Below are 26092 nucleotides of genomic sequence, written 5' to 3' on the forward strand. Positions count from 1 at the left end.
TTCATAATTTATAGAAAAAAAAACCTCTCTTATTATGTGAACCTGTCATTATATAAAAAGAATTCCACCTTTTATTCTATTTCCTGAATTTATTTATAACATTCAAGCAATGGAGCATTCAAATGGTGTGTGTACACATCTTAGTGTTTAGAGTGTTGAAAAAGACAATGGTTCAGGTGCTATAGACTGCATCCTATAAGCAGTTTTAACAGAGCCATTTCTGTTTTTTCATGAACCTGTACATTTTAATCTTCCTTCTCCCACCATACTCTTCACAACATGTGAGGTACTTTTGAAATTGCCCAATGAGAAAAGAAATCCCGGTCCCTTCCAGTCCAGCCAGCACCAGGGTAGCTAGGGCACAGAGTCGGCTGACACCTGCAAGCTACCCACAAGACCCGCCACGGGATCTTAAGACCTCTGGTGAGTGGAACACAGCTGCTGCTCCAATCCAATCATGCAGGTACCGAGACTGCATTTATTAGGGAAGCAGAAAACCTAGCCTGATAAGGGGCACAAGTCCCTGCCAGTCCACGCCAGCACAGGAGTACCTTGGGCGTGGAGTCTGCGGACACCTGTAAGGTATACACAGGACCCTCCACGGGATCTTAAGTCCTCTGTGAGTGGATCACAACTGGTTCGAACACCAGATATCTGGGCACATTCCCTGCAAGAGGAGAGCCTACCTGCAGAGAGTACTCTGAACACTGAAACTCAGGAGAGAGCTCGTCTCCTAGGTCTGCTGATAGAGGCTAACATAAACACCTGAGGAACAAGATCTAACCAGAGACAGCTACAACAACTAACACCAGAGATTACCAGTTGGCGAAAGGCAAACTTAAGAATCTTACTAACAGAAAATAAGACCATGCACCATCATCAGAACGCAGCACTCCCACCCTACACCATCCTGGGCACCCCAACACACCAGGAAAAATAGACCTGGATTTAAAAGCATATCTCATGATGATGGTAGAGGAAATCAAGAAGGACTTTAATAACTCACATAAAGAAATATAGGAGAACACTGCTAAACACTGTTAAACATTGCTAAGGTAGAAGACCTTAAAGAGGAAGCACAAAAATCCCTTAAAGTATTGAAGGAAAACATGACCAAACAGGTGATGGAATTGAATAAAACCATCCAAGACCTAAAAAGGGAAGTAAACACTATAAAGAAAACCAAAAGTGAGGCAATGCTGGAGATAGAAAACCTAGGAAAGAAATCTGAAAAAATAGATACAAGCATCAGCAACAGAATACAAGAGATATAAGAGAGAATCTCAGGTGTAGAAGATTCCATAGAGAACATCAGCACAACAATAAAAGAAAATACAAAGGCAAAAGGATCCTAACTCAAAACATCCAGGAAATCCAGGACAGAATGACAAGACCAAACCTACAGATAATAGGAGTAGATGAGAATGAAGATTTTCAACTTAAAGGGCCAGCAAATATCTTCAACAAAATTATAGAAGAAAACTTCCCAAACCTAAAGAAAGAGATGCCCATGAACATACAAGAAGCCTACAGAACTCCAAATAGACTGGACGAGAAAAGAAATTCCTCCCGACACATAATAATCAGAACAACAAATGCACTAAGTAAAGATAAAATATTAAAAGAAATAAGGGAAAAAGGTCAAGTAACATATAAAGGCAGGTGTATCAGAATTACACCAGACTTTTCACCAGAGAATATGAAAGCCAGAAGATCCTGAACAGATGTTATACAGACACTAAGAGAACACAAATGCCAGCCCAGGCTACTATACCCAAGCAAACTCTCAATTACCATAGATGGAGAAACCAAAGTTTTTCACGACAAAACCAAATTCACACATTATCTTTCCATGAATCCAGCCCTTCAAAGGATAATAACAGAAAAAAACCAATACAAGGACAGAAACCACATCCTAGAAAAAGCAAGAAAGTAATCCCTCAACAAACCAAAAAGAAGACAGCCACAAAAACAGAATTCCAACTCTAAAAACAAAAATAATAGGAAGCAACAATTACTTTTCCTTAATATCAATGGACTCAATTCCCCAATACAAAGATATAGACTAATAGACTGGCTACACAAACAGGACCCAACATTCTGCTGCTTACAGGAAACCCAATTCAGGGAAAAAGACAGACACTACCTCAGAGTGAAAGGCTGGAAAACAATTTCCAAGCAAATGGTCTGAAGAAAGAAGCTGGAGTAGCCATTCTAATACCGAATAAAATCAACTTCCAACCCAAAGTTATCAAAAAAGACAAGGAGGGACACTTAGTACTCATCACAGGTAAAATCCTACAAGAGGAACTCTCAATTCTGAATATATATGCTCCAAATGCAAGGGCAGCCACATTCATTAAAGAAACTTTAGTAAAGCTCAAAGCACATATTGCACCTCACACAATAATAGTGGGAGACTTCAACACACCACTTTCATCAATGGACAGATCGTGGAAACAGAAATTAAACAGGGTCAGGGTGAAACTAACAGAAGTGATGAAACAAATGGACTTAACAGATATCTACAGAAAATTTTATCCTAAAACAAAAGTATATACCTTCTTCTCAGTACCTCATGGTACCTTCTCCAAAATTGACCATATAATTGGTCACAAAACAGGCCTCAACAGATACAAAATTATTGAAATTGTCCCGTGCATCCTATCAGACCACCATGGACTAAGGCTGATCTTCAATAACAACATAAATAATGGAAAGCCAAAGTTCACATGGAAAAATGAAAAACACTCTTCTCAATGATACCTTGGTCAAGGAAGGAATAAAGAAAGAAATTAAAGATTTTTAGAGTTTAATGAAAATGAAGCCAAAACATACCCAAACATATGGGACACTATGACAGAATTTCTAAGAGGGAAACTCAAAGCTCTAAGTGCCTCCAAAAAGAAACTAGAGAGAGCACACACTAGCAGCTTGACAACGTACCTAAAAGCTCTAGAAAAAAAAGGAAGCAAATTCACCCAAGAGGAGTAGACAGCAGGAAATAATCAAACTCAGGAGCGAAATCAACCAAGTAGAAACAAGAAGAACTATTCAAAGAATCAACCAAATGAGGAGATGGTTCTTTGAGAAAATCAACAAGATAGATAAACCCTTAGCCAGACTCACTAGAGGACACAGGGAAAGCATCCTAATTAACAACATCAGAAATGAAAAGGGAGACATAACAACAGATCCTGAAGAAATCCATAACACCATCAGATCCTTCTACAAAAGGCTATACTCAACAAAACTGGAAAATCTGGACAAAATGGACAAATTTCTAGACAGATACCAGATACCAAAGTTAAACCAGGATCAAGTTAATGATCGAAACAGTCCCATATCCCCTAAATAAATAGAAGCAGTCATTAATTGTCTCCCAACCAAAAAAAAAGCTCAGGACCAGATGGGCTTAGTGCAGACTTCTATCAGACCTTCAAAGAATATCTAATTCCAGTTCTGCACAAATTATTCCACAAAATAGAAGTAGAAGGTACTCTACCCAACTCATTCTATGAAGCCACAATTACTCTGATACCTAAACAACAGACAGATCCAACAAAGATAGAGAACTTCAGACCAATTTCCCTTATGATTATCAATGCAAAAATACTCAATAAAATTCTTGCTACCCGAATCCAAGAACACATTAAAACAATCATCCATCCTGACCAAGTAGGTTTTATTCCAGGGATGCAGGGATGGTTAATATATGGAAATCCATCAATGTAATCGATTATATAAACAAACTTAAAGCCAAAAACCACATGATCATCTCTTTAGATTCGGAGAAAGCATTTGACAAAATCCAACACCCATTCATGATAAAAGTCTTGGAAAGATCAGGAATTCAAGGCCCATACCTAAACATGATAAAAGCAATCTACAGCAAACCAGTAGCCAACATCAAAGTAAATGGAGAGAAGCTGGAAGCAATCCCACTAAAATCAGGGACTAGACAAAGCTGCCCACTTTCTCCATGCCTATTCAATATTGTACTTGAAGTCCTAGCCAGAGCAATTCGACAACAAAAGGACATCAAGGGGATACAAATTGGAAAAGAAGAAGTCAAAGTATCACTTTTTGCAGATGACATGATAGTATATATAAGTGACCCTAAAAATTCCACCAGAGAACTCCTAAACCTGATAAACAGCTTCAGTGAAGTAGCTGGATATAAAATTAACTCAAACAAGTAAATTGCCTTTCTCTACACAAAGAATAAACAGGCTGAGAAAGAAATTAGGGAAACAACACCCTTCTCAGTAGTCACAAATATTATAAAATACCTTGGTGTGACCCTAACTAAGGAAGTGAAAGATTTGTATGATAAGAACTTTAAGTCACTGAAGAAAGAAATTAAAGAAGATCTCAGAAGATGGAAAGATCTCCCATGCTCATGGATTGGCAGGATCAACATTGTAAAAATGGCTATCTTGCCAAAAGCAATCTACAGATTCAATGCAATCCCCATAAAAATTCCAACTCAATTCTTCGATGAATTAGAAAGAATAATCTGCAAATTCATCTGAAATAACAAAACCCCTAGGATAGCAAAAACTATTCTCAAGGATAAAAGAACCTCTGGTGGAATCACCATGCCTGACCTAAAGCTTTACTACAGAGAAATTGTGATAAAAACGGCATGGTACTGGTATAATGACAGAATAGTAGACCAATGGAATATAACTGAAGAACCAGAAAAGAACCCACACACCTATGGTCACTTGATCTTCGACAAGGGAGCTAAAACCATCCAGTGGAAAAAAGACAGCATTTTCAACAAATGGTGCTGGCACAACTGGTGGTTATCATGTAGAAGAATTCGAATCGATCCATTCCTATCTCCTTGTACTAAGATCAAATCTAAGTGGATCAAAGAGCTCCACATAAAACCAGAGACACTGAAACTTATAGAGGAGAAAGTGCGGAATAGACTCGAAGATATTGGCACAGGAGAAAAAATTCCTGAATAGAACAGCAATGGCTTGTGCTGTAAGATCAAGAATTGACAAATGGGACCTCACGAAACTGCAAAGCTTCTGTAAGGCAAAAGACACCGTCAAAAAGACAAAAAGGCCTCCAACAGATTGGGAAAGGATTTTTACCTATAGTAAATCAGATAGAGGACTAATATTCAATATATTTAAAGAACTCAAGAAGGTAGATTCCAGAAAATCAAATAACCCCATTAAAAAAATGGGGCTCAGAGCTAAACAAAGAATTCTCACCTGAGGAATACGGAATGTCTGAGAAACACCTGAAAAAATGTTCAGCATCCTTAATCAACAGGGAAATGCAAGTTAAAACAACCCTGAGATTCCACCTCACACCAGTCAGAATGGCTAAGATCAAAAATTCAGGTGATAGCAGATGCTGGCAAGGATGTGGAGAAAGAGGAACACTCCTTCACTGTTGGTGGGATTGCAAGCTTGTACAACCACTATGGAAATCAGTCTGGTGGTTTCTCAGAAAATCGGACAAAATACTACCGGGGGATCCCGTAATACCTCTCCCTGGCATATATCCAGAAGATGTTCCAACTAGTAAGAAAGAAACATGCTCCACTATGTTCATAGCAGCCTTATTTATAGTAGCCAGAAGCTGGAAAGAACCCAGATGCCCCTCAACAGAGGAATGGATACAGAAAATGTGGTACATCTACACAATGGAGTACTACTCAGCTATTAAAAAGAATGAATTTATTAAATTCCTAGGCAAATGATTGGACCTGGAGGGCATTATCCTGAGTGAAGAAACCCAATCACAAAAGAACTCAAATGGTATGTATTCACTGATAAGTGGATATTAGCCCAGAAACTTAGAATACCCAAGATATAAGTTACAATTTGAAAAACACATGAATCTCAAGAAGAATGAAGACCAAAGTGTGGACACTTTGCCCCTTCTTAAAATTGGGAACATAACACCCATGTAAGGAGTTACAGAGACAAAGTTTGGAGCTGAGACAAAAGGATGGACCATGTAGAGACTGCCATATCCAGGGATCTATCCCATAATCAGCCTCCAAACGCTGACATCATTGCATACATTAGCAAGATTGTGCTGATAGGACCCTGATATAGCTGTCTCTAGTGAGACTATGCCGGGGCTTAGCAAACACATAAGTGGATGCTCACAGTCAGCTAGTGGATGGATCGCAGGGTCCCCAATTGAGTAGCTAGAGAAAATACCCAAGGAACTAAAGGGTTCTGCAACCCTATAGGTAGAACAACATTATGAACTAACCAGTACCCCGGAGCTCTTGACTCTAGCTGCATATGTATCAAAAGATGGCCTAGTCGGCCATCTCTGGAAAGAGAGGCCCATTAGAACTGCAAACTTTATATGCCCCAGTACAGGGGAATGCCAGGGCCAAAAAGTGGGAGTGGGTGGGTAGGGGAGTAGTGGGGAGGGTAGGGGGGACTTTTTGGGATAGCATTGGAAATGTAAGTGAGGAAAATACCTAATTTAAAAAAATTAAAGAAAAAAAAAGAAATCCCATAGCAGTTAACTATAGAGTTTAGCCCTTTATGGTTTTATTTTTAGATTGTTGGTTAGAAGGAGATGATTAAATTTTCTTGTGTTCTGATGTCTTGGTGTAAAAGGGAAAAAAAGTAAAGAAAATACAGCTAACTTTCATTGAAAAGTGGATGAACACTTCAAGAGTAAGATCTCCCAGTCCTTTGGATTCTACTCACTTGGGCTATAGAGTTTTAGGATGTGTCCTCACAAAGGTTTATGCTCTTATATAAAATAATGAGATCCTAATTTCTCTGTCTCTGAAGATATACATGGAAATTTTGGTACTTACAGTGAACTTTGTGTGCTCAGTTTCTTCCTGAACTCAACTCTCTCTTTGTTTTATTTTAAACAAATTCTGATCTGCTGAATCATTTCATTCTGTCAACACTCCTCACACTTGGATTAAATTTTAAGGTGATTATTTTAAATAGAGAATACTGTTAAACATCATGATAGTGTGGAATTTCTTGGAAGAAAGTGAATTACAGAACCATAGAGATATATAAAAGGCAAGATAATCCAGGTCACAGGAAAGGCAATGCTGCTAGTTCCCTGGGAAGACTTGATCAGTGTTTCACTAGAGCAGCCAAAACGATTTTTCTCCATGGGCCATGGCCCCCTCCCAAATAGGCTGGCTGCTGTCACAGCATGCAGAGTCACTATCTGGACAAACCACAGAGTGTTCATTCAGCAGACTGACTGAGGAACAAGCCCCAATGTGATCATGGAAGATCCCTGTAGCTTCTCTCTCATCTCTCCCTTTCACGCTCTTACTTTCTCTCTACCTTTGGCCATTGAAACAAAATAAATCAAATCAACATCTACTTGATATAAAACCACATCACAGATTAAATAATATTTGAACACCATTAAGAATATTGAGTGTTTTGGTGAAATACTAATTAGAAATCACAAAGCCCCATTCCAGCCCTGTTTCACTAGCCTGACCATATGTGTAGATCTGGGGAAGGGTTGTCTAGAGACTTTTTCTTCAGAGTCGTTGGTGTACATATGTCAGTATCTTGCAGAGATTTTCTAATGTGATAGTCATAGCAAAGAAAATACCCATTTTTCTGTGTTCCAACATTAGCAATAAGAAAAACAAGCTGGAAATTTTCTCCAGAGTCAAAAGTTACTTAAAATTACCATATTTGACCTATTTGATAACTATACTCCAATAGTTATTCAAACTTCATTATTTCAATAATCAATAAATTCATGTTAGATTACAATGCTGGTTCTCACACCCATTGAACATAGATATTACAATGAAAACAGTTAGAACATTATATCTTCTATAATATGTCAGAATAATGTGTTTATTTCTATTCATTTCTGTAATGTTATTTCTGATAATAGTTTATGGATTTCTTAATTATTGTACTATGTGAGTTCAATCAGAAAAAATATTGTTGAATACAAGAAAATGAAGTGATTTAAAAAAAATCTTAAAGGTATTTGTCTCTTAAAAATATCCCATTAGGTCTTAGAAATCTTTCATGGCCTTCTAGATGAGTAGTGTTGCAATTTAAATCTCACATTAGTTTTGCTAAAAAGCACAAATCACATCTTTGTGATGTACCAAATGTAGCTTTGATTATTGAAGCATAGAGGTAAAAATGAGTACACCCTTCACTTTACCTTCACCCAAACCATCTAGAAAACAAATGTCATGTGAGAATTGGTCTTATTTAAGAAGATTCATTAACACAGGAATGCCGACTCAGAGGGTAAGTTACCTTTGAGAGATCTCCAGCCTCCAAATAGAAGCAGATAACAAATACATTCCAGGTCACCCAGAGAACTAGCCAGACAGCATACTGTAAAAAAAAAAAAAAAAAAAAAAAAAAAAAAAAAAAAAAACAAGGAAAAAAAAAGAATTATTTGAATTAGCTTAGGCAGGGGTAAGTAGATCTTGAATTTCTGAACATTCAAATAATAAAATTAGTATAAAAAAACCTAGATATGTTCCCATCTAAAGAGCAGGCTTAGATATTTCTCACTCTCTTAGTTTCTTACAAGGTTTTATGGTCTCAGAGCCCATAAAATATTGAAAGACAATTTTTAAGTTTTTATAACAGAAGAAATAACACCCCCCATTTCTAGGTAGTGGGTTTTTGGTTTATAAACATAGAGATAAGTAGATGATCCAATAGATAATCCAAATACGTAAAAAGAAAACACTATGACAGTTGCTTATGCAAGCTTTCTTCAAGTTATTACATTTATTTCCAATGTAAAGGTCTTCATATCTGTGTGTATAGAATTTCTTGTGTATTATATGGATGCATCATCTGTCAATTAACAAAAGCTATGGCCTATAGGAAAGGGTAAAATAGAGGGTGGGACATCCAGGAGGCAGAAAGAATTCTGGGAGATTTAACAGGAAATATGACAAGATGTGTGCATGGAACCTGAGCACAGGTAACCCTCTACATGGCAGAATATAGGTTAAAATAAATGGGTTATATTAGTTATGATCTAATAAGAGAAAAGCATAGCAATATGGCCGAGGTATTTTTAAATATACTTTGAGTCTGAGTCTTACTTCTGGGAGCATGGGATTGCAAAGAGAGAACAAGATATAACATGTGTCCCATGTTTTCAGCTCATTCTTTCTCCATTTCATTCTCTTCTTTTCACTTTTGTTCATCTTCTTATGTTATCCTCTCACAATCCCTATGACAAAGCAGTAACCATCTAACAATTATGCCTAACTTCATTTTCTTGTTTACTTGGATTATATTTTGCAAGTGATGTATATTCTTACCAAGTTCTGATCATCCCATCAAACAAATTATTTTAAACATCTAGAAGTCAATAGCCAAGAGTAACTCAGCAAATAACAAAGGCCAGAAATAAATTACTCATGCATTCATGTCAAATGAAGGACATGGTTGCTGCAGGATATTTGATCACACTGTGAACCTGGAGATTGTGCTGTTTACTGGAAAAATCTGTTTTAGTTGTGTTGTGGCTCACCCTAGCACACACCTTTAATTCACGTACTGTTTGTTGGAGACAGGATTAAATAAAGCAAACCATAGTTCAAGAGGCAGAACCAACAACCAGCAGGAACAAATATAGGAAAAAACATAGAGAGTAAGAGGAAGTCAGAAGGACAGATAGACACACAGGAAATAGAAAGGACAGTGAGTTTGAGGGGTTTTGAGATGTTGTGGAGGAGAGCTTCCTATTGTGTGTGTGTGAGGCATATATTTTTTATTGGATATTTTATTTATTTACATTTCAAATTTATCCCTTTTCAAAATTCCCCCCAAAAATTCCCCTATCCTTCCCGCTCCTCCTGCTTCTATGAGGGTATGCCCCCACCCACCCACCTACTCCTGCCTCCTTGCCCTTGCATCCAACCTACACTGGGGCATCAAGCCTTCATGGGACCAAGATCCTCTTCTCCCATTGATGCAAGCCCATCCTCTGCAACATATGTGGCTGGAGCCATGGCTCCCTCCATGTATACTCTTTGGTTGGTGGTTTAGACCCTGAGAGCTCTGGTTGGTTGATATTGTTCTTCTTCCTATGTGGTTGCAAACCCCTTCAGGTCCCACAGTCCTTTCTCTAACTCTGAAGAATAGCTTCCTTTTGGGACATGGGCTGAGAAGGAAGGACAACTTGGTGCTTTCTTTGCTTCTCTGTGCTTTCAGGCTTTCACCCCAGCATCTGGCTTCCCCATCTTCCTTAGTAAAATTGAATGATTGGATTTTTCTTAAAAACAACAGATGTGCTTTAAAAGATGGTTATCACATTGGAATCATTAAAGTTTATGTAACAGGATTACAAAGAAGGAAAATACAAATTAAGCATAGCGTATCTTTAGAAACAAAATATATAATATTAAAAAAAAAAAGAGGTGAAGCTTCTTTAAGAAGGGAATCCAACTGACTTTCAGATTTAATAAGTCAAAATGTGGTAATTGACTGGAATGGTGGTATCAAGAAGTTAACAGCAGGTGTGGGTTTGCTTTGGCAATTGAAATCACGGGATATTATAATATTTCTAGTTAAGTAAACCCCCTGACTCACATCCCTTCAACAGGGAGTTTCATATCTTTGTACTACAATTCAAGATTCCCCATGGTTTTGAACCATTCTACCTGTGACTCACTTATTTGAGCTCATCCCTATAGACATCCCGGATTCCAAACACAGATGGATTTCTGCTCTATAGACTTAAACTCCATTATTCTTCTCAGGCCCTTTTACCTTGTGATTTTTTTCATCATTGATCTTTTTTTTTTTCTCTACACATTACTCCTTAGATCCATCAATATTATATTTTTCTTTAAAGGTCACATAAAATATCACTTGCTGACAGTCACACAGTTATTTAGAAAATATTTTATTTGATATTTTCTTTATTTACATATCAAATGTTATCCCCTCTCCTGGTTTCCCCTCTGAAGACCTACTCCTCCAGTCCCACCCCCTCCCCTCCCTCTCCCCCTTATCACCAACCCATCCACTCCCACTTCCTGGCCCTGGCATTACCCTACTTTGGGGCTTTTACAGGACCAAGGGCTTCTCCTCCCATTGATGTCTGACTAGGCCATCCTCTGCTACATATGCAGCTGTAGCCATGAGTCCCACCATGTGTACTCTTTGGTTGGTGATTTAGTCCTTGGGAGCTCTGATGGTACTGGTTAGTTCATATTGTTGTTCCTCCTATGGGGCTGCAAACCCCTTCAACTTCTTAGGTCCTTTCTCTAGCTCCTTCATTGGGGACCCTGTGCTCAGTCCAATGGATGGCTATGAGCATCCACTTCTGTATTTGTCAGGCACTGGCAGAGCCTCTCAGGAGACAGCTATTATTTTAAAATCTGTGAGCAAATGAAATAAAACTGAGATCAAATGTTATTCTCAGTTGCAGAATGCAGACCCTCCTCACAGACATAGTTTTTGCAGGCATCCTATGACCATCATGTAATTTGAAGAATGATACATTTTGTAATGCAAGTAGTGATTCCAGACCTCTTTAAAGATGTTCCAACTACTATATAGGGGTTTTATTCTATAGACCATAAAGAAGGTCAAATCACATGGCCCAAGAATGAAGAGATTTGAGATGCTACATGAAATGTGGGCTTAGAACTGATGGTGGGACTTAGCAATGGAGGAGCTGAAGCAAAGGAGGATCTTGATCTGTAGAACATGGATTCTATGAAATGTTTGAGTTTGATCCATGTATGTCTTTAGCTACCTTGCCTTAGTTTTTAAACTAAAATAGAAAGTTCTTATTGTGAGACCCCGACTTAGAGCGTGTCTCCCTGGAAGGTAAAGCCCCTGGACGTTCCCCAAGCTTGTTTTCCTTGATCTTTAAAAATACAGCTAGAAATAAGTTCTTTGTTCTCTATAGCCAGCAAAAAGCCTTTTTGTTTCTATACTGTACAACCAGAGATGCCTGCCTGCCTTCCTGTGCTGAGGACACAGAGATAAAAATTCAGAAAGAACTGACTCCCCACTCCTGCCTTGTAAATTTCACCAAGGACACCCAGAAGAGAAGAACTCCTCCCAATTTTCCTCCCAACTCCTCCCAACTCCTCAGCTAGCTGTTAAAAGCCCCTACTGTCACCGATCACTCAGGGTCATACTCCCCTGCCCTGCACGGTGGAGGGACTTTGTCTTCAGCTAGCTGATAATAAAACCTCTTGTAGTTTGCATCAGGTTTGGTTTTCTCTCGAGATGTTGGGGTGTTAGCCAGCTCATCCCGGGACTTGAGCAGAGGCCCAGCATCCGGGGTCTTACATTATCAGGCTTCGAATTACATTTTGGTAGTTGATAAAGATGTTTGCATTTAATTATAAATTGTCAGTGATTTTTTTCCAATAAACTCTATGGCTAATCCTTTAACTTGTTCAAATAATAACAATTATAAGGGTCTGTACTAACCGGTTTTCTCTTGCTACACTGAATGGATTGGCAATAGTTGTCCTTAGCTCAGCCACGATGTAATTGGAAAGGACATTCTGCCTAGAAGAGCTCCACTAACAAGATGACAAAGTATCACCTACCCTGTAGTTTTCTTCAGTAAAAGGAATCTTGATTCTCTCTCTCTCTCTCTCCCTCTCTCTCTCTCTCTCTCTCTCTCTCTCTCTCTTTCCCTCCCTCCCTCTTTCTCTCTCTCTTTCTCCTTCTGTGAAAAACTTGCATTTTACTTTTTCAGATAAAAGCTTAAATGTGTTGCTGTATTATCTGTGATAAGAGAAAGATTCCATTTTTTGATGAAATTCTCTTTTCAAGAACTGATGCCTGAAGCATCCAATAGAACATTGGAGAGACTAATGCAATTTGAGTCTTACAAAAATGCTGAAAATGCTAGCTATAAAGGAATTAATGATTCATCATGAGTTCCCTGTTATGCTGTGTCTCTAAATCCAAAATCAAATTAGCTAAAAAAGAGTAGTTAAATCTTTTAATTGTGGTAGGTCAGTGTATATGTCTAGGTACTTGTATGTCTGTGTATATGTATGTATGTGTGCAGGCACACATATACTATGACACAGGTGTGAAGGTCAGAGGATATCTTTCAGAGTCTGCTTCTCCCCTTTAAGTAGCATCTATTGTCATCAGAGTTTCTGGCAACCATTTTCATCACTTAAATCATCTAACTGGCCTGCATATTAAGTAGGAATGGAGATTATGCTATGCAAGGATAAAATGTCAATATGTGTTTTATTAGAAAAATATACCAATCACATCTTAATGATGCCACCTCTACTTGTCAGTTCTCTCATTCACAGTAAAAATGCCTAGAATTAAATTCTAGATTTTTCCTTTAAGTTCACATATATTTAGCAGGATTTGTATGTAACTCTAGCATAGTTTGTCAGGTTAACATGCCCAGATATATGTATAACTGTACAAATTTTTAATATAAAATTAAATTTATAAAGTATGTTTATGGAGCTGTAAAGTATAGTATTATTTTCCAAAGCAATCACTTTTGAAAAATTAAGGGAGAACAAATGTACTTAAGACAGTATTTTTCTTATTATTTCCAGAAAATAGAATTTTCTCTTATGACCTTAAAAGGAACAAGCATTATTTGAAATAGAGTTTCAAGTTTACAGTTTGTCTGACATTCTAATTTTATATTTCATTTTCTCTAAAGGATCCAAGTTTAGAAAGTTATTGTTTAGTGTAATTTTATAATAATAGTAATTATCATTACGAGATGAAAGAAAAAAGATGAAGTGAATCACTTGCCATCTGAAATCAAATGTGGTTTATTAGCAAAGGAATTGGTTATGAAACACTTCATTAAATACAATCTGCATGAATGAGATTTCAGCAGATGTGTTAAAGAAGCATTACAGGACATGACCAAATTTGTCTCCTGCTTTGACTTCTACTTCCTAGTGTAATGCTATCTATTATTAATAGCCAATCAATGCAATCCACAGAAATGTTTTTCAGTTTGAATATTTCCCTGAGGCTACAAAAAATAGTACCAGAGACTAATATCACTGGGACCACACTGGTAATATAAACACAATGATACATCAACTCTAATGAACTTCCTTAAAGCAAAACATGCAGAGCTTGGGATCATTAACAAGTAGGTGTTTAAATAAAATGGAAGGTTTTTGAAGAATTGAAACATCTGCCTTCAAAAACAAATGGTTATGGCGAGTATGTTTTGAACACACTGATACTTTGCTCAGTGATCATCATATCTTAGGTTAAGTGTCTCGTTTCTAAAAGTTGCATAACTTGACCTGTTGAGGTACCAGCATTACTTCTTACCTGTTGCTATGATAAGGAGAAAAATAACCCAAACAATCCATATATTTTTTAATTCTTGATTATTTTATGACCAAGAACAGTGTATATTACAACAAAAATCTGTAAGTCCTGTTACACTTAATCCCTGTCATAAAACTTTCTCATTAGTAGAAACTGCTAAATAAACACAGTTGGGCTGGAAAAAGGACTCAGTGGTTAAAAGCACCGTCTGTTCTTCCAGAGGTCCTGAGTTCAATTCCCAGCAACCACATGGGGGCTCACAATCATCTATAATGGGATCTGATTCCCTTTTCTGGTGTGTCCGTAGATACCTATATTGTACTCATTAAACAAACAAACAAACAAACAAACAAATAACTCTTAAAAGACACTGTTATTATAAGTTATATTGCTTTCATGGGAGAAATCTCTGGTATGATTATATACAAATTTTCTTTAAAATCTATTTTTTTAAGAAATGGTGATACATGCCTTTATTTTATTTCATTTTGTTTTTTGTAGATATAAAATATTTGAATAGATTATCCTCTTTTTCAAAATTAACTTATTTATTTATTTATTTATTTATATCCCAAACTCTGCCCTCCCTCCCAGTGCCTCCCTCACAGAGTGCCTTTTGGGTCAAAAGGTGCATGGGTGGGTTGGTGTCCTTATATCTCCACTGGTGGTCCTGCCTGGCTACAGGAGATTGCCTCTTCAGGTTCCATGTCCCAACTATTAGACATCTTCTTGAAGGTCACCCTCATTGACTCCTGGGAGTCTACCCCATATCATATCTGTAGTGGCTATTCCTGGTTGTCAACTTGACTATATTTGGAATGAACTACAATCCAGAATTGGAAGGCTCACCAGTGACCCTTATCTGGAGGCTTGGAGATCCTTATCTGGATTTTGGTTTGGAGATCTTGAGCCATAGTGGCTATGGATTCCAGAAGATTGAATCTCCGAGTTTAAGGAACACACCTTTAATCTGGGCTACACCTTTCATCTGGGATTAAAGGTGTGGTGGAACACACCTTTAATCTGGGCTACACCTTCTGCTGGAGACAATATAAGGACATTGGAAGAAGGGAGTCTAGCTCTAGCTCTTGCTCCTTCGCCTGCTTGCTGTGTGAGGCTGAGTAACTGCTAGATCCTTGGACTTCCATTCACAGCTGCGACTGAACAATTGTTGGGAATTGGCCTGCCGACTGTAAGTCATCAATAAATTCCTTTACTATCTAGAGACTATCCATAAGTTCTGTGACTCTAGAGAACCCTGACTAATACAGAAGTTGGTACCAGGAGTGGGGTATTCCTGTGACAATCTGACCATGTTTTGGGGAGGACTGTGGAAGGACTTTGGAACTTTGGGCTTGAAGATCCATCCGTTGTTAAGAGCTCTGTCGGATGTCGTGTAGGAGCTTGGAAGATAATGTTGAGAACACTGCAGAAGATGGAGCTCTGGCTTGTGAAATTTCAGAGGGAAAATTAAAGACTCTTTTCAGGGCCATTGCTGTTTTGATTGTGAAGATTCTGTAGTTCTGGTTAGCTGGGGCTGAAGAATCAGCTGTGATTAACAAGATACCAGAACTACCAAAGCAAAAACTTTGCATTACTGGGACTATTGATGCTGGTTAGCTGGAGCTAAGAAATTCGTGGTGATGGAAGAGACCAGAATCATTGAGGTGACATCTTCTGGGAAGTGTTTTCTGAAAGCACAAAGAGGCTGTGTTCCAGAGATGGCCAAGTTTGTACTCCTGCTGCAGCGGGACTTGGTAATATGTAAGGGTCACCCAGGTGGTACTGGTTTTGAAGACATGAAGGGGTCAGGCAAAGCAGCTGAGGCTCAGTACTGTGAGAGGCCATGGAAGGCCATTGGTGAAAGTGCAGCCTCAGTTGCAATTGAAGGCCCAGGACTGAAGGGGTCATGCAGTGTTTTGGAGATGCCAGTACCATGAGATGACCACCAAGAGCAGCAGCAGCAGTGGGGTACAGGCATCTGGAGCCTAGAGGATGATGTGTGTGCTACAAAGGGCATGGCTGGAGAAATGACCCAAGCCCTTGGAGGAGCCCAGAAGATCGTGAATTGGATCCCAGACATTGGATGGTTAGAGATTGACTTTTGCTTTTGATTGTGACTGTGCCCTGATATTTTCCCTCTTGAAGGAAGAAACTGTTTTAGTGGAGCCCACAGTTAAGAGACTTTTATTTGCAAAAAGACTTTGGATTTTAAAAAGATGGATATTTTAAAGAAATTGAAAATTTAAGAACATGTAAAGGCTGTGGGACTTTTAAAGTTATTTAGATCTTGGGGATGAATAAGATTGTAAGGGTTGAGGCTTACTAGTGATGTTTTTGTGTGTCAAGTTGACAAGGGGTCAATTGTACTGGCTAGTTTTGTGTCAACTTGACACAGCTGGAGTTATCACAGAGAAAGGAGCTACAGTTGAGGAAATGCCTCCATGAGATCCAACTGTAAGGCATTTTCTCAATTAGTGATCAAGGGGGAAAGGCCCCTTGTGGGTGGGACCATCCCTGGGCTGATAGTCTTGGTTCTACAAGAGAGCAGGCTGAGCAAGCCAGGTGAGGCAAGCCAGTAAAGAACATCCCTCCATGGCCTCTGCATCAGCTCCTGCTCCCTGACCTGTTTGAGTTCCAGTCCTGACTTCCTTTGGTGATGAACAGCAGCACGGAAGTGTAAGCCGAATAAACCCTTTCCTCCCCAACTTGTTTCTTGGTCATGATGTTTGTGCAGGAATAGAAACCCTGACTAAGACAATATCTCTGGGTATTCTTACATGCTTTTAATCCCAGCACTCGGAGAGGCATTGGCAGGTGGATCCCAGTGATTTAGAGGCCATCGTAGTCTACACAGTAAGATCCAGTACTACACAGCCTATTTTACTCTCTCCCAACAAAAGGAAATCCGATGTTAATCATTAGTGCTGCCATAGAGTTGAAGAAGTGGATTTCTTCTTGGTTAACTAAACTCAAAACCTCTATCAGATGATCAAGCTTGCTTGTGATTTTATATCTGCATAGGCATTTATAAAAGATTATACAACTTCAGCTCTTTTTTAAATATTTCCCCCATTATTAGGCCTTTCTTTTCATAAAGAATGCTCAAATTTCTTAATGTAAAACAAGAGAAGTTGAAGAACTATCATACATTGAAACTATTACATTTAATATTTTAATGTTATACCCTCATCCTCCCATCTATACATATTGCTAAAGTCCTGTTTTGTCTAAATTAAGAAGAAGTCTTGCTCTGTTTTCTATAGTTCATGGTTTTTACTTGGTTATTATGTCTTATGAATAGCTTGTAATATACATGAAATTTCAGCTATCCACAGTTATTAGGTTAGCAATCTGTGATTTAAATTTTTAATGCTTTTATTATATTTGTATCAGTTCTAAGAAAACTAGGTTTCCTTTAAATATTTTAGTTTACTTTGATATCAAAATCCTTTAGACAATCATATGTAAAAGGTTTTGCTAATCAACAGTCTATTTAAAGTGTGAAACATTCAGTGTTTATTATTTTAGTTAATGTAAAAATTATTGAGATTTTCAGAACTACAAATCAAAACAAGATCTCAGATATCTTTTGTGTGTCTTAAAGCAAAAAGTAGAAAGCAATTTCCTTTGACCAAAATAATGACTTTTTTTTTCAGGCTAAAAACAGTTATATGTGAATGTTTTCTTGGGTTTTAACTCACTCAAAATATTTAAAGGCAGAAAACATATTTCGTTGTAAGTCCTGAAGCTAGTAATGTTCTATTCAGAGGCATTTGCCCATCTACAATAATTTATGTTATATGGGAACATTTTGCTTAATGTGTGGAAATAAATTTGAGATTTAAAATGTTATGAAACATACCAAAATCTATTAAAAGTCTAAAAGCTACAGTTATGTGACATTAAAATTATATAGTGATTTTTATTGCTTCTTTGTATGCGAGGATGTTGAGTTGTGGATCTGCAGTATGAGTGAGAAGGAAATAAACATTTATTTGCTAAACATTGAACTTACATTTCATTGCTTCATTCATATTTATCACTATTTGTACTTTGGGGTATACAAAATATTTACTGTTTCTTGCCAGTCAGCAAGTATTTAAGTTCCACATAGATATCATTTTGAATTTGATATCCTTATTTAAAGTTTCTAATAAAAATCGTTGTCCTTTTGTTGGACGCTTTGGGACTGGCCCAAAGTCATTAATGATAATGAGTTTTCTGGGGTCTTGGTATTCATAATTTAAAGATCAACCAAAATGTGTTATGAATCACTTAGAAGTTAACTGTAATGAATTTTCATGGTGAGTGTGTGTGTGCATGCACGCGCATGCACATGTGTATAGGCAGGTGAACACCTATTGTAGAGATTTTCCTCCTCTATCACTCTTTTTTTAATTTATTTTTTTAATTAGGTATTTTCTTCATTTACATTTCAAATGCTATCCCAAAAGTACCCCAGACCCTCCCCCTCAACTCCCCTACCCACCCATTCCCACTTCTTGGCCCTGGCGTTTCCCCATACTGAGGCATATAAAGTTTGCAAGACCAAGGGGGCCTCTCTTCCCAATGATGGCCAACTAGGCCATCTTCTGATACATATGCATCTAGAGACATGAGCTCCGGGGGTACTGGTTAGTTCATATTGTTGTTCCACCTATAGGGTTGCAGACCTCTTTAGCTCCTTGGGTACTTTCCTCTATCACTCTTCACCTTATTTTTTAAGTAAAATCTCTCCCTGAACCTGGGTCAGTCAACTAGTTGGCTAGCAAGTCCCCAGGTTTGCCATTATCTTCTTCCCTTCCTGTACCCAGCACTAGGATTACATAAGCACACCCTTGTGCATAACCTTTTATATGCAAACCATTTACCCACTGAGACATCTCCTCAGAACCTGAAGCTTTTTTATAGAATATGTCTAGCATTATTTTTATTCCATTAGTCTCTACCACCTTCCCATTATCTGTTATGTAATAGCCTTTCTAGATGTCTGCATATGTAAGTGTCCCACACCTGGAGATTTGTTTTCTTATAGAGCAAAACTAGATAGAATAGAATGTGTTTGATGTTGTTATTGCTCTGTTTTGTTCTGTTTTGTTTTCAGAGATGAGTAAGGAGTTGAGGTGGGATGATGTCCTGGCAAAATTATAAAGCAATGCAGAGATGTAGAATCAAAGGAGTCATTCGAGAATAATATGATGGAAAAGGTCATATATTTTGAGATACAATTTATAATTAAGTGGTAATGTTAAGTTTATGGCTTTCTATTGCTTTAAAAATTGGAATAGTGATGAAATTACTGTGAATTTTTATACAGTAATTAGAAATTCAATATTTATATAAATAGTTTTCATTCTCCCTTTTTAATAGGTATAAGTTATGATGATTAACTGTTGTTATATGTGTTCCACTAGTGAATAAGAAACATCACAGACATATAGATCTTGAAAGCCATTTGGAGCACTTTGATGACACTCTGATTTTACGTTGGTAGAAGCTATATTTTAAATTATAAGCCTACGGCTGTGTTTAATGGAAGAATCCATGTCACACTTAGATAATGGTACTATTTGCAAGACAATCTCATGTAAATCAAGATGATGGCCTATGAAGTGGAAATGTCAGGTTTCTGTCCAAGCCTAATTATTCTTGAGTTGCTCAGTAGTCCTACACATTTGCAAACTATTGGCTAGAGAAGACAAGGAAACATTCAATTTACTTGCTAGAATAGTGGACTTGATCAGCTATCAAACTGTATTCAGTCTATTTAATATGCATAGTAGGGTAACTAGTTCCCTGCATGTCCACATCTAGTATAGAGGTACATTTAGATTCTCATATTGGCATTGTTCATGTAGTCATTTTTTTTCAGCAATTGTCATCCTTATGGACAAATCCAACAGGCAATGTTAAGCTGAGTGGACACATGCAGCATGAAAATACATCTCTCCAAGTTCTGGATAGGTGACTCAGTGATTAATAATGCAGAGTGGGTTTGAGTACCTAAATTGGATTCTATAGACCCATATCAGTGACTCTCAATCATCTGTAGCTATAGTTCCTGTAGTCTAATCTCTGACCTATTAGGGTACTTGTACTCATGGGCACATACATACATATTTAAAAATAAAATAAAGTGTATACAAATTCACCTTTCTGCTATAGAATTTTAAGTGAGGACTTTTAAGTATGTTCTGTGGTAAAAATGTTCATGATGAGAATGAAATTCTAACTTTACATAAACATATTTATACCGTAGTTAAAAATGTGTTGTCAATGAATTAAAAGTACATAAGGTTTCATCTATGTTATTGGCATAGTTTGGTATCCCCTACAGCTTTTCATTTGTAATCACAAAGTTGAACTCTAACCAACTTGAGTATAATTTATTTTACTAAGATCAATAAAAATATAAAGTTAAAAATTCTATGTTATTATTGTTTTGGGCTGCATACTTAATATTGGACTATTGTTTTTTGTTTGTTTTGTTTTGATTTGTTTTTGAAACAGGGTTTCTCTGCATAGCCCTGGCTGTCCTGAAACTCACTCTGTAGACCAGGCTGGCCTCGAACTCAGCAATTTGCCTGTCTCTGCCTCCCAAGTGAGGGGTTTAAAGGATTGCTCCACCACTCTCGGCCAATATTGGACTATGTTTTATAAAACTTATTTTTTCCCTTTAAGCCTGTAATTAAGTGATGGCATTGATCTAGACAGTGGAAGTTCTTTCACATCTTCATACTGTAATATACCAGTAATCTACCATGCAATATCTATCATCTAAGAGACTAGATAGTTAAAGTCAATCTTCCTATAGAAATTATTTCTAGAATAAGTCAGTAGGCATCCCTACTGACAGAAAAATTAACTTAATTATTCTCAGGCCACAGATTGAGTCCAAATCCAATCAACAACAAAAATATTTTGGCTGTTGTTGGGGTTTGGTCTGATGCTACTATATATTCACATGCTAAATATTGAACCCCCCAAGATGTGATTGCCACTAGCAAGAATATCCTCGTGTATACCAACTGATGCTATGTAAACTTTGCTGCCAACTTTAAAGTTAATTGGTTAATAAAAGTCTACAGCCTATGACTCTATTGGGTAATAGGGAGAGGAAGGCAGGATTTAGTATTAAGTGAGGGGTCAGAGAAAAGACAATGGACCATAAACACCTGGCCAAGAGAACAAAAAGTAACAAGTGATATATGCATGGGATATAAGTTAGAATAGGTACAAAACCTGCCCATCTAGGCTTACAGCTTGGAAACAAAACATCATGATTGTGAGTCTTTTATATTAGCTAGTTAGAACAAATAATTCCTTTACTTGCAGATTATTTACAGAATATTACAAATTGTCATGGTTGTTTTTACAAAGTATATAACTCCTCCTTGGACCAAAACAACAATAGTGCATTCTGAGAGTTTGATGTCCATCTAAATCCAAGGGCATCCAAAGAGAACCAAGAAAGGACTGTCTGCCATGGCAACACAAATATACCGTAGTGATTTTATTTTTTTTGGTTGTTGTTGTTGTTTGTTTGTTTGTTTGTTTTTCTTTGGGATATGAAAGTGAAGAATATTTATCATGCATTTTAATTTTTCTAGAGAAATGCTACACCATTCATTAATAATATGCATACTCATTCAGATAAACAGGTATTTTGCTGGTTACAGCCACAAAATATTAGATTTTACACCACCTACTGGGGAAGAACATGAGAAATAGAAAAAGGTATAAATACAACATAAGATGGATTACTGTAAAAAAAAAATGTAGGTCTAAAACCTGCCCCACAGAAATTTAGTGAGACAATAGAAAACAGTGACACATAATATTAAAACCACTATGTAATGGAAATTTCTGGTTTCTTTGGAGAGTCCATTATGTCATGTGATTTTTGGGAGACACTGTCTTTTAAGGTTTATAAGAGAGGATTTTTTGCTGAAGCAGACACATGATAGAATGATTCTGCTAAAGCAGATACATTGAAGAAGGTTTTTCTGAGAACAGAGATGAGGTGTTTTTCAGGAAGCTGCCTGGAGAAAGAGCATGTGATGTTTTGCTAGAGCAGGCACTTGAAAGGATATGTGATTTTTGGAAAGGTTTGAAATATAGCCCAACACACAGTGGATGACGCTGTGGCCTTGGTTTTCCTTGAAATGCTTTGTTGGTCTTTGATGGGCTTTGATGACACTGGTCTTCATAGGTGGACACTGTAGCATTGGTTTGCTTTGTCTCTTCGCCAGATCAATGTTTGCCATGACTTTATATAGAGAGAAATGCACTGAAAAACTACTAGCGTTATTTTGGCAGCTTCTTGATGCTTCTGTGGACTCAGGTCAATTGGCAGAGCCTTGCTGTTTCTACTGTATCAAACTGCAATTGCTGATTCATGAATGGAGCTAATACTGTTGATTGGTGTGACCTGAACTTTTGATATCCTGACAATGAAGACTGGAATCACACCAAAGAGCTATTTCTAAACAGGTCCACATCCTCTCTTGCCCTATTCCCTTTTTACCCCCACTGCCTCTGGTGGCTGGTAGGCTAGAAGGAAGGTTAAAGTGTTTGAGAACACTTATAAAGGAAGGCTTTGAAAATTCTAAGTCAACACCATTATAAACAAACAATAAATTCTGAGGGAAAAAAGCTTATTATAGAACAGTTCAAGAGTCAAAACTAGTAAGCTAGTAACTGGTTTATAATGGATGCCATTATCTTTACCAAGATCTGCTAGATACATGGCAGCTGTAAATATTGACTGAGTAGCATAGTGTATTTTTCCACATGACTGTTGGTTATTAGAAGCATCATTTGACTTCTTTGGCCAGAAAGACTTTAATACCTTTAATTGTAATCTTACCTACATCTTTTTTTTTTTTTCAAAATTAAAGCTACCCTTAGTCAACTAAATCATGTTCTAAAATATCCATGATATCTTAATTGAGGGATGTGGGAAGTAAATCAATATGAACTTCAAAATGATTAAATGCTTTCTATTGTATTAATGTGAAACTACATATAGATGTCAAGTATAAATATACATTTTAAATGAATAAAAATATTTTATGCTACTTTAAGTTTAACATGTTTAACAGTAATACGAAGAAGAATAAAGAAATAAAAACTCTAAATGAGAAACCCATGTCTTAAAAGTTTACAAATTAACTCAGTGTTGCAGAGGAAACATTAAAATTACAAATACAGACACACACACACACACACACACACACACACACACACACATATGTCATAAGACATGAATAATAGTTTTTTTTGTTTTTTTGTTTGTTTTTTTACAAACTTTTAGAACTCAACAATTAATCAATTTAAAAGGGAAAAAAACCCCTCCTCCTGCCTCTGATTTCCACATGCTGGGATTAAAGGCCTGTGCCATGACCCATCTGATTTTTTAAATGTTTTAAATTGATAGATATCATTGTGTTCTGTGTCTTGTTAGGTAACAGGAGGTTTTCAAGTATGTATGCATTATATAATAAGTCTTATAATGAACAGGACCATAAATACTCAGTTACATTTTTGTTTGTTTGTTTGTTTGTTTGTTTGTTGGGTTTTTTTGAGACAGGGTTTCTCTGTATATCCCTGGTCATTCTGCAACTCACTCTGTAGACCTGTCTGGCCTGGAACTCAGAAATCTGCCTGCCTCTGCCTCTCAAGTGCTGGGATTAAAGGCATATGCCACCACTGCCTGGACACAGTTACTATTTTGATGGCGATAATGTTTATTTTCACCTTCCAGGTATTCAAGATACAATGTATCATAATTTTCTAAGGTAGACCTGCTAAACTTAGATTCTTCTATTTCACTGGAGTTACTTATGTTTTATCTTCTCCTTCCATAAGCATATCAGTTTCTACTAAGTTTATTAGTTTATTTCACTACAAAGCATTTTTTTCTAAAAAATGTCAGGGTAGTAAACAGCTATTTTCAATAGCTTCACATTTTTCTGTCTGCTTCTATTTTGATGTTTTATATTCCATACACTGGTGTGATTATGAGAATTATCCTCTAGAGCTTGCTATTCCCTTATTTCACTTTTAGTAGTCCCTTCCTGGTTTATTCCTGCTGATTCAACTAACAGGATTCCTTTCAATTTTATAGCTGAGTTCTCTCTCTCTCTCTCTCTGTCTCTCTCTCTGTCTCTCTCTCTCTCTCTCTCTCTCTGTCTCTCTCTCTCTGTCTCTCTCTCTCCCCTCTCTCTTTCTCTCTCTCTGTGTGTATGTGTGCATTTGTGCATTTGTGTGTGCATCAGTCTCTCTGTCTTGCTCAGTGTCTGTCTCTGTCTTTCTCTCTCTCTCTCTCTGTGTGTGTGTGTGTGTGTGTGTGTGTGTGTGTGTGTCCATATCTTATAAGTTCATTCATTCATAGATGGATACAGGTTAATTATACACCCTGGTCATTGTGAGCAGTTCTGTAGTAAACTTGGGAATGTTAATAACTGTTTTGATAAACTAATTTCTGAAGATAAAAAGCCAAAAATAATTCTGAGAGATTTTATATTGGTGTTATTTCTAGATTTTAAAGAACTTTTATACTGTTTTCTATAACGGATGAAGAAGACTCTTAAAACTTGTTCAATGATTTATCTCTTCACAGTCAAACAATGACAAGAGAAAAAGAAAAATCTTCCAGAAATAATTGACACAGATATTTTAAATTGTGTGCAATTTGGGTAGTGTCTGAAATTTAATATGAACCCCCTTTTCCTAGTTGACATTCGAGTAGTCATATGATTCCTGCCTGTTACATGTTTTATGACTGCTATGGTACCAGAATACTGACACTGCTATAGGGTTTCTGTTCAAGTAATCTTATTTGCTGTAGTGGACATCATCAATGTCTAGCAAAATAACCTTGGTAGTTTTCACATTGTTGTAATAAAAGTTCAGTTTACTAGGAATCACTATTGTCCATAGTGTGCTTGATACCTATGCATATACATATACATAAATTCTTTCAATGTAGTATATATATACTATATAGCCCAAGTTGTTCTCAAATTTGCAATCTTCCTACTTAGGCCACATAAGTTGAGACTAGAAGTGTGTGTTATCATGCCTGGAAACTGTGCATATTTAGCAATTAAACTGGAATGCAGGTACATAAATGACTTGGTATTATTTGTGACTTCAGTGATATTTTAGAATGGCATAAAACTTATTCCCAGTAGATAGGCATATCCAAACAATTCATTGTCCTGACCAATGTCATGGGTATTTTTCTCTGCATTGTAAATGGCTTACAATTTCAAGCTTTTAAGCTCATTTTGAGGTATAGGTACATTAAATTTATATTCAAAAATTTTGATGAATTGTATTAATATATAGATAATAATATGGCAGATATGACTATACTAATAGAATAATATCTAGGAATTGTCATATTAAGAATATTTGAATTTTTTTTAGAAAGGCATCTTACAATTATAGGAGTCTTGAGCTTAAATCCAAACTGCATGAGGAATACATAGACAACTTGGTAAAATATTAGCATGTAGAGTTTGATTTTTTTAATTAATATTTTTGGATGGACACAAAGAAATATTGTTATTTTTCTTGATAAGTATAACTTTTCTATATAACAAGTTTTAACTCTAGTGCCTGTGGGCTTGTCCAGCAACAGTGACAGTGATAAACAGTTTTACTTCTGGGTCTGGCGCTCAGACAGTCAATCATTTTTATTGAAAATAATGACAGTAGAGAGACATGAACCATAAGGATTAGCACTGGGAACCAGTAAATGCATCATTCTAGGAAAGATCTCTTTAAAA

General features: G+C 36.9%; 1 protein-coding gene across 3 annotated transcripts in view; it reads right to left on the reverse strand.

Moving 5' to 3' along the window:
* Positions 1–26092, reverse strand: part of Nkain2 (Na+/K+ transporting ATPase interacting 2) — a 1207865-nt gene that overhangs the window by 632188 nt on the left and 549585 nt on the right. For all 3 annotated transcript variants that reach the window (XR_003948726.1, NM_001013411.2, NM_001025286.2), the window contains exon 3: positions 8268–8348. Coding sequence is in view for 2 of the 3 variants with exons in the window: in NM_001013411.2 (NP_001013429.2) it covers positions 8268–8348 (81 nt within the window). In the remaining variant the exon portion in view is untranslated. The remainder of the gene's footprint in view (positions 1–8267; positions 8349–26092) is intronic.

This window comes from Mus musculus, chromosome 10 (assembly GCF_000001635.26).
Source record: "Mus musculus strain C57BL/6J chromosome 10, GRCm38.p6 C57BL/6J".
Lineage (NCBI taxonomy): Eukaryota > Metazoa > Chordata > Mammalia > Rodentia > Muridae > Mus > Mus musculus.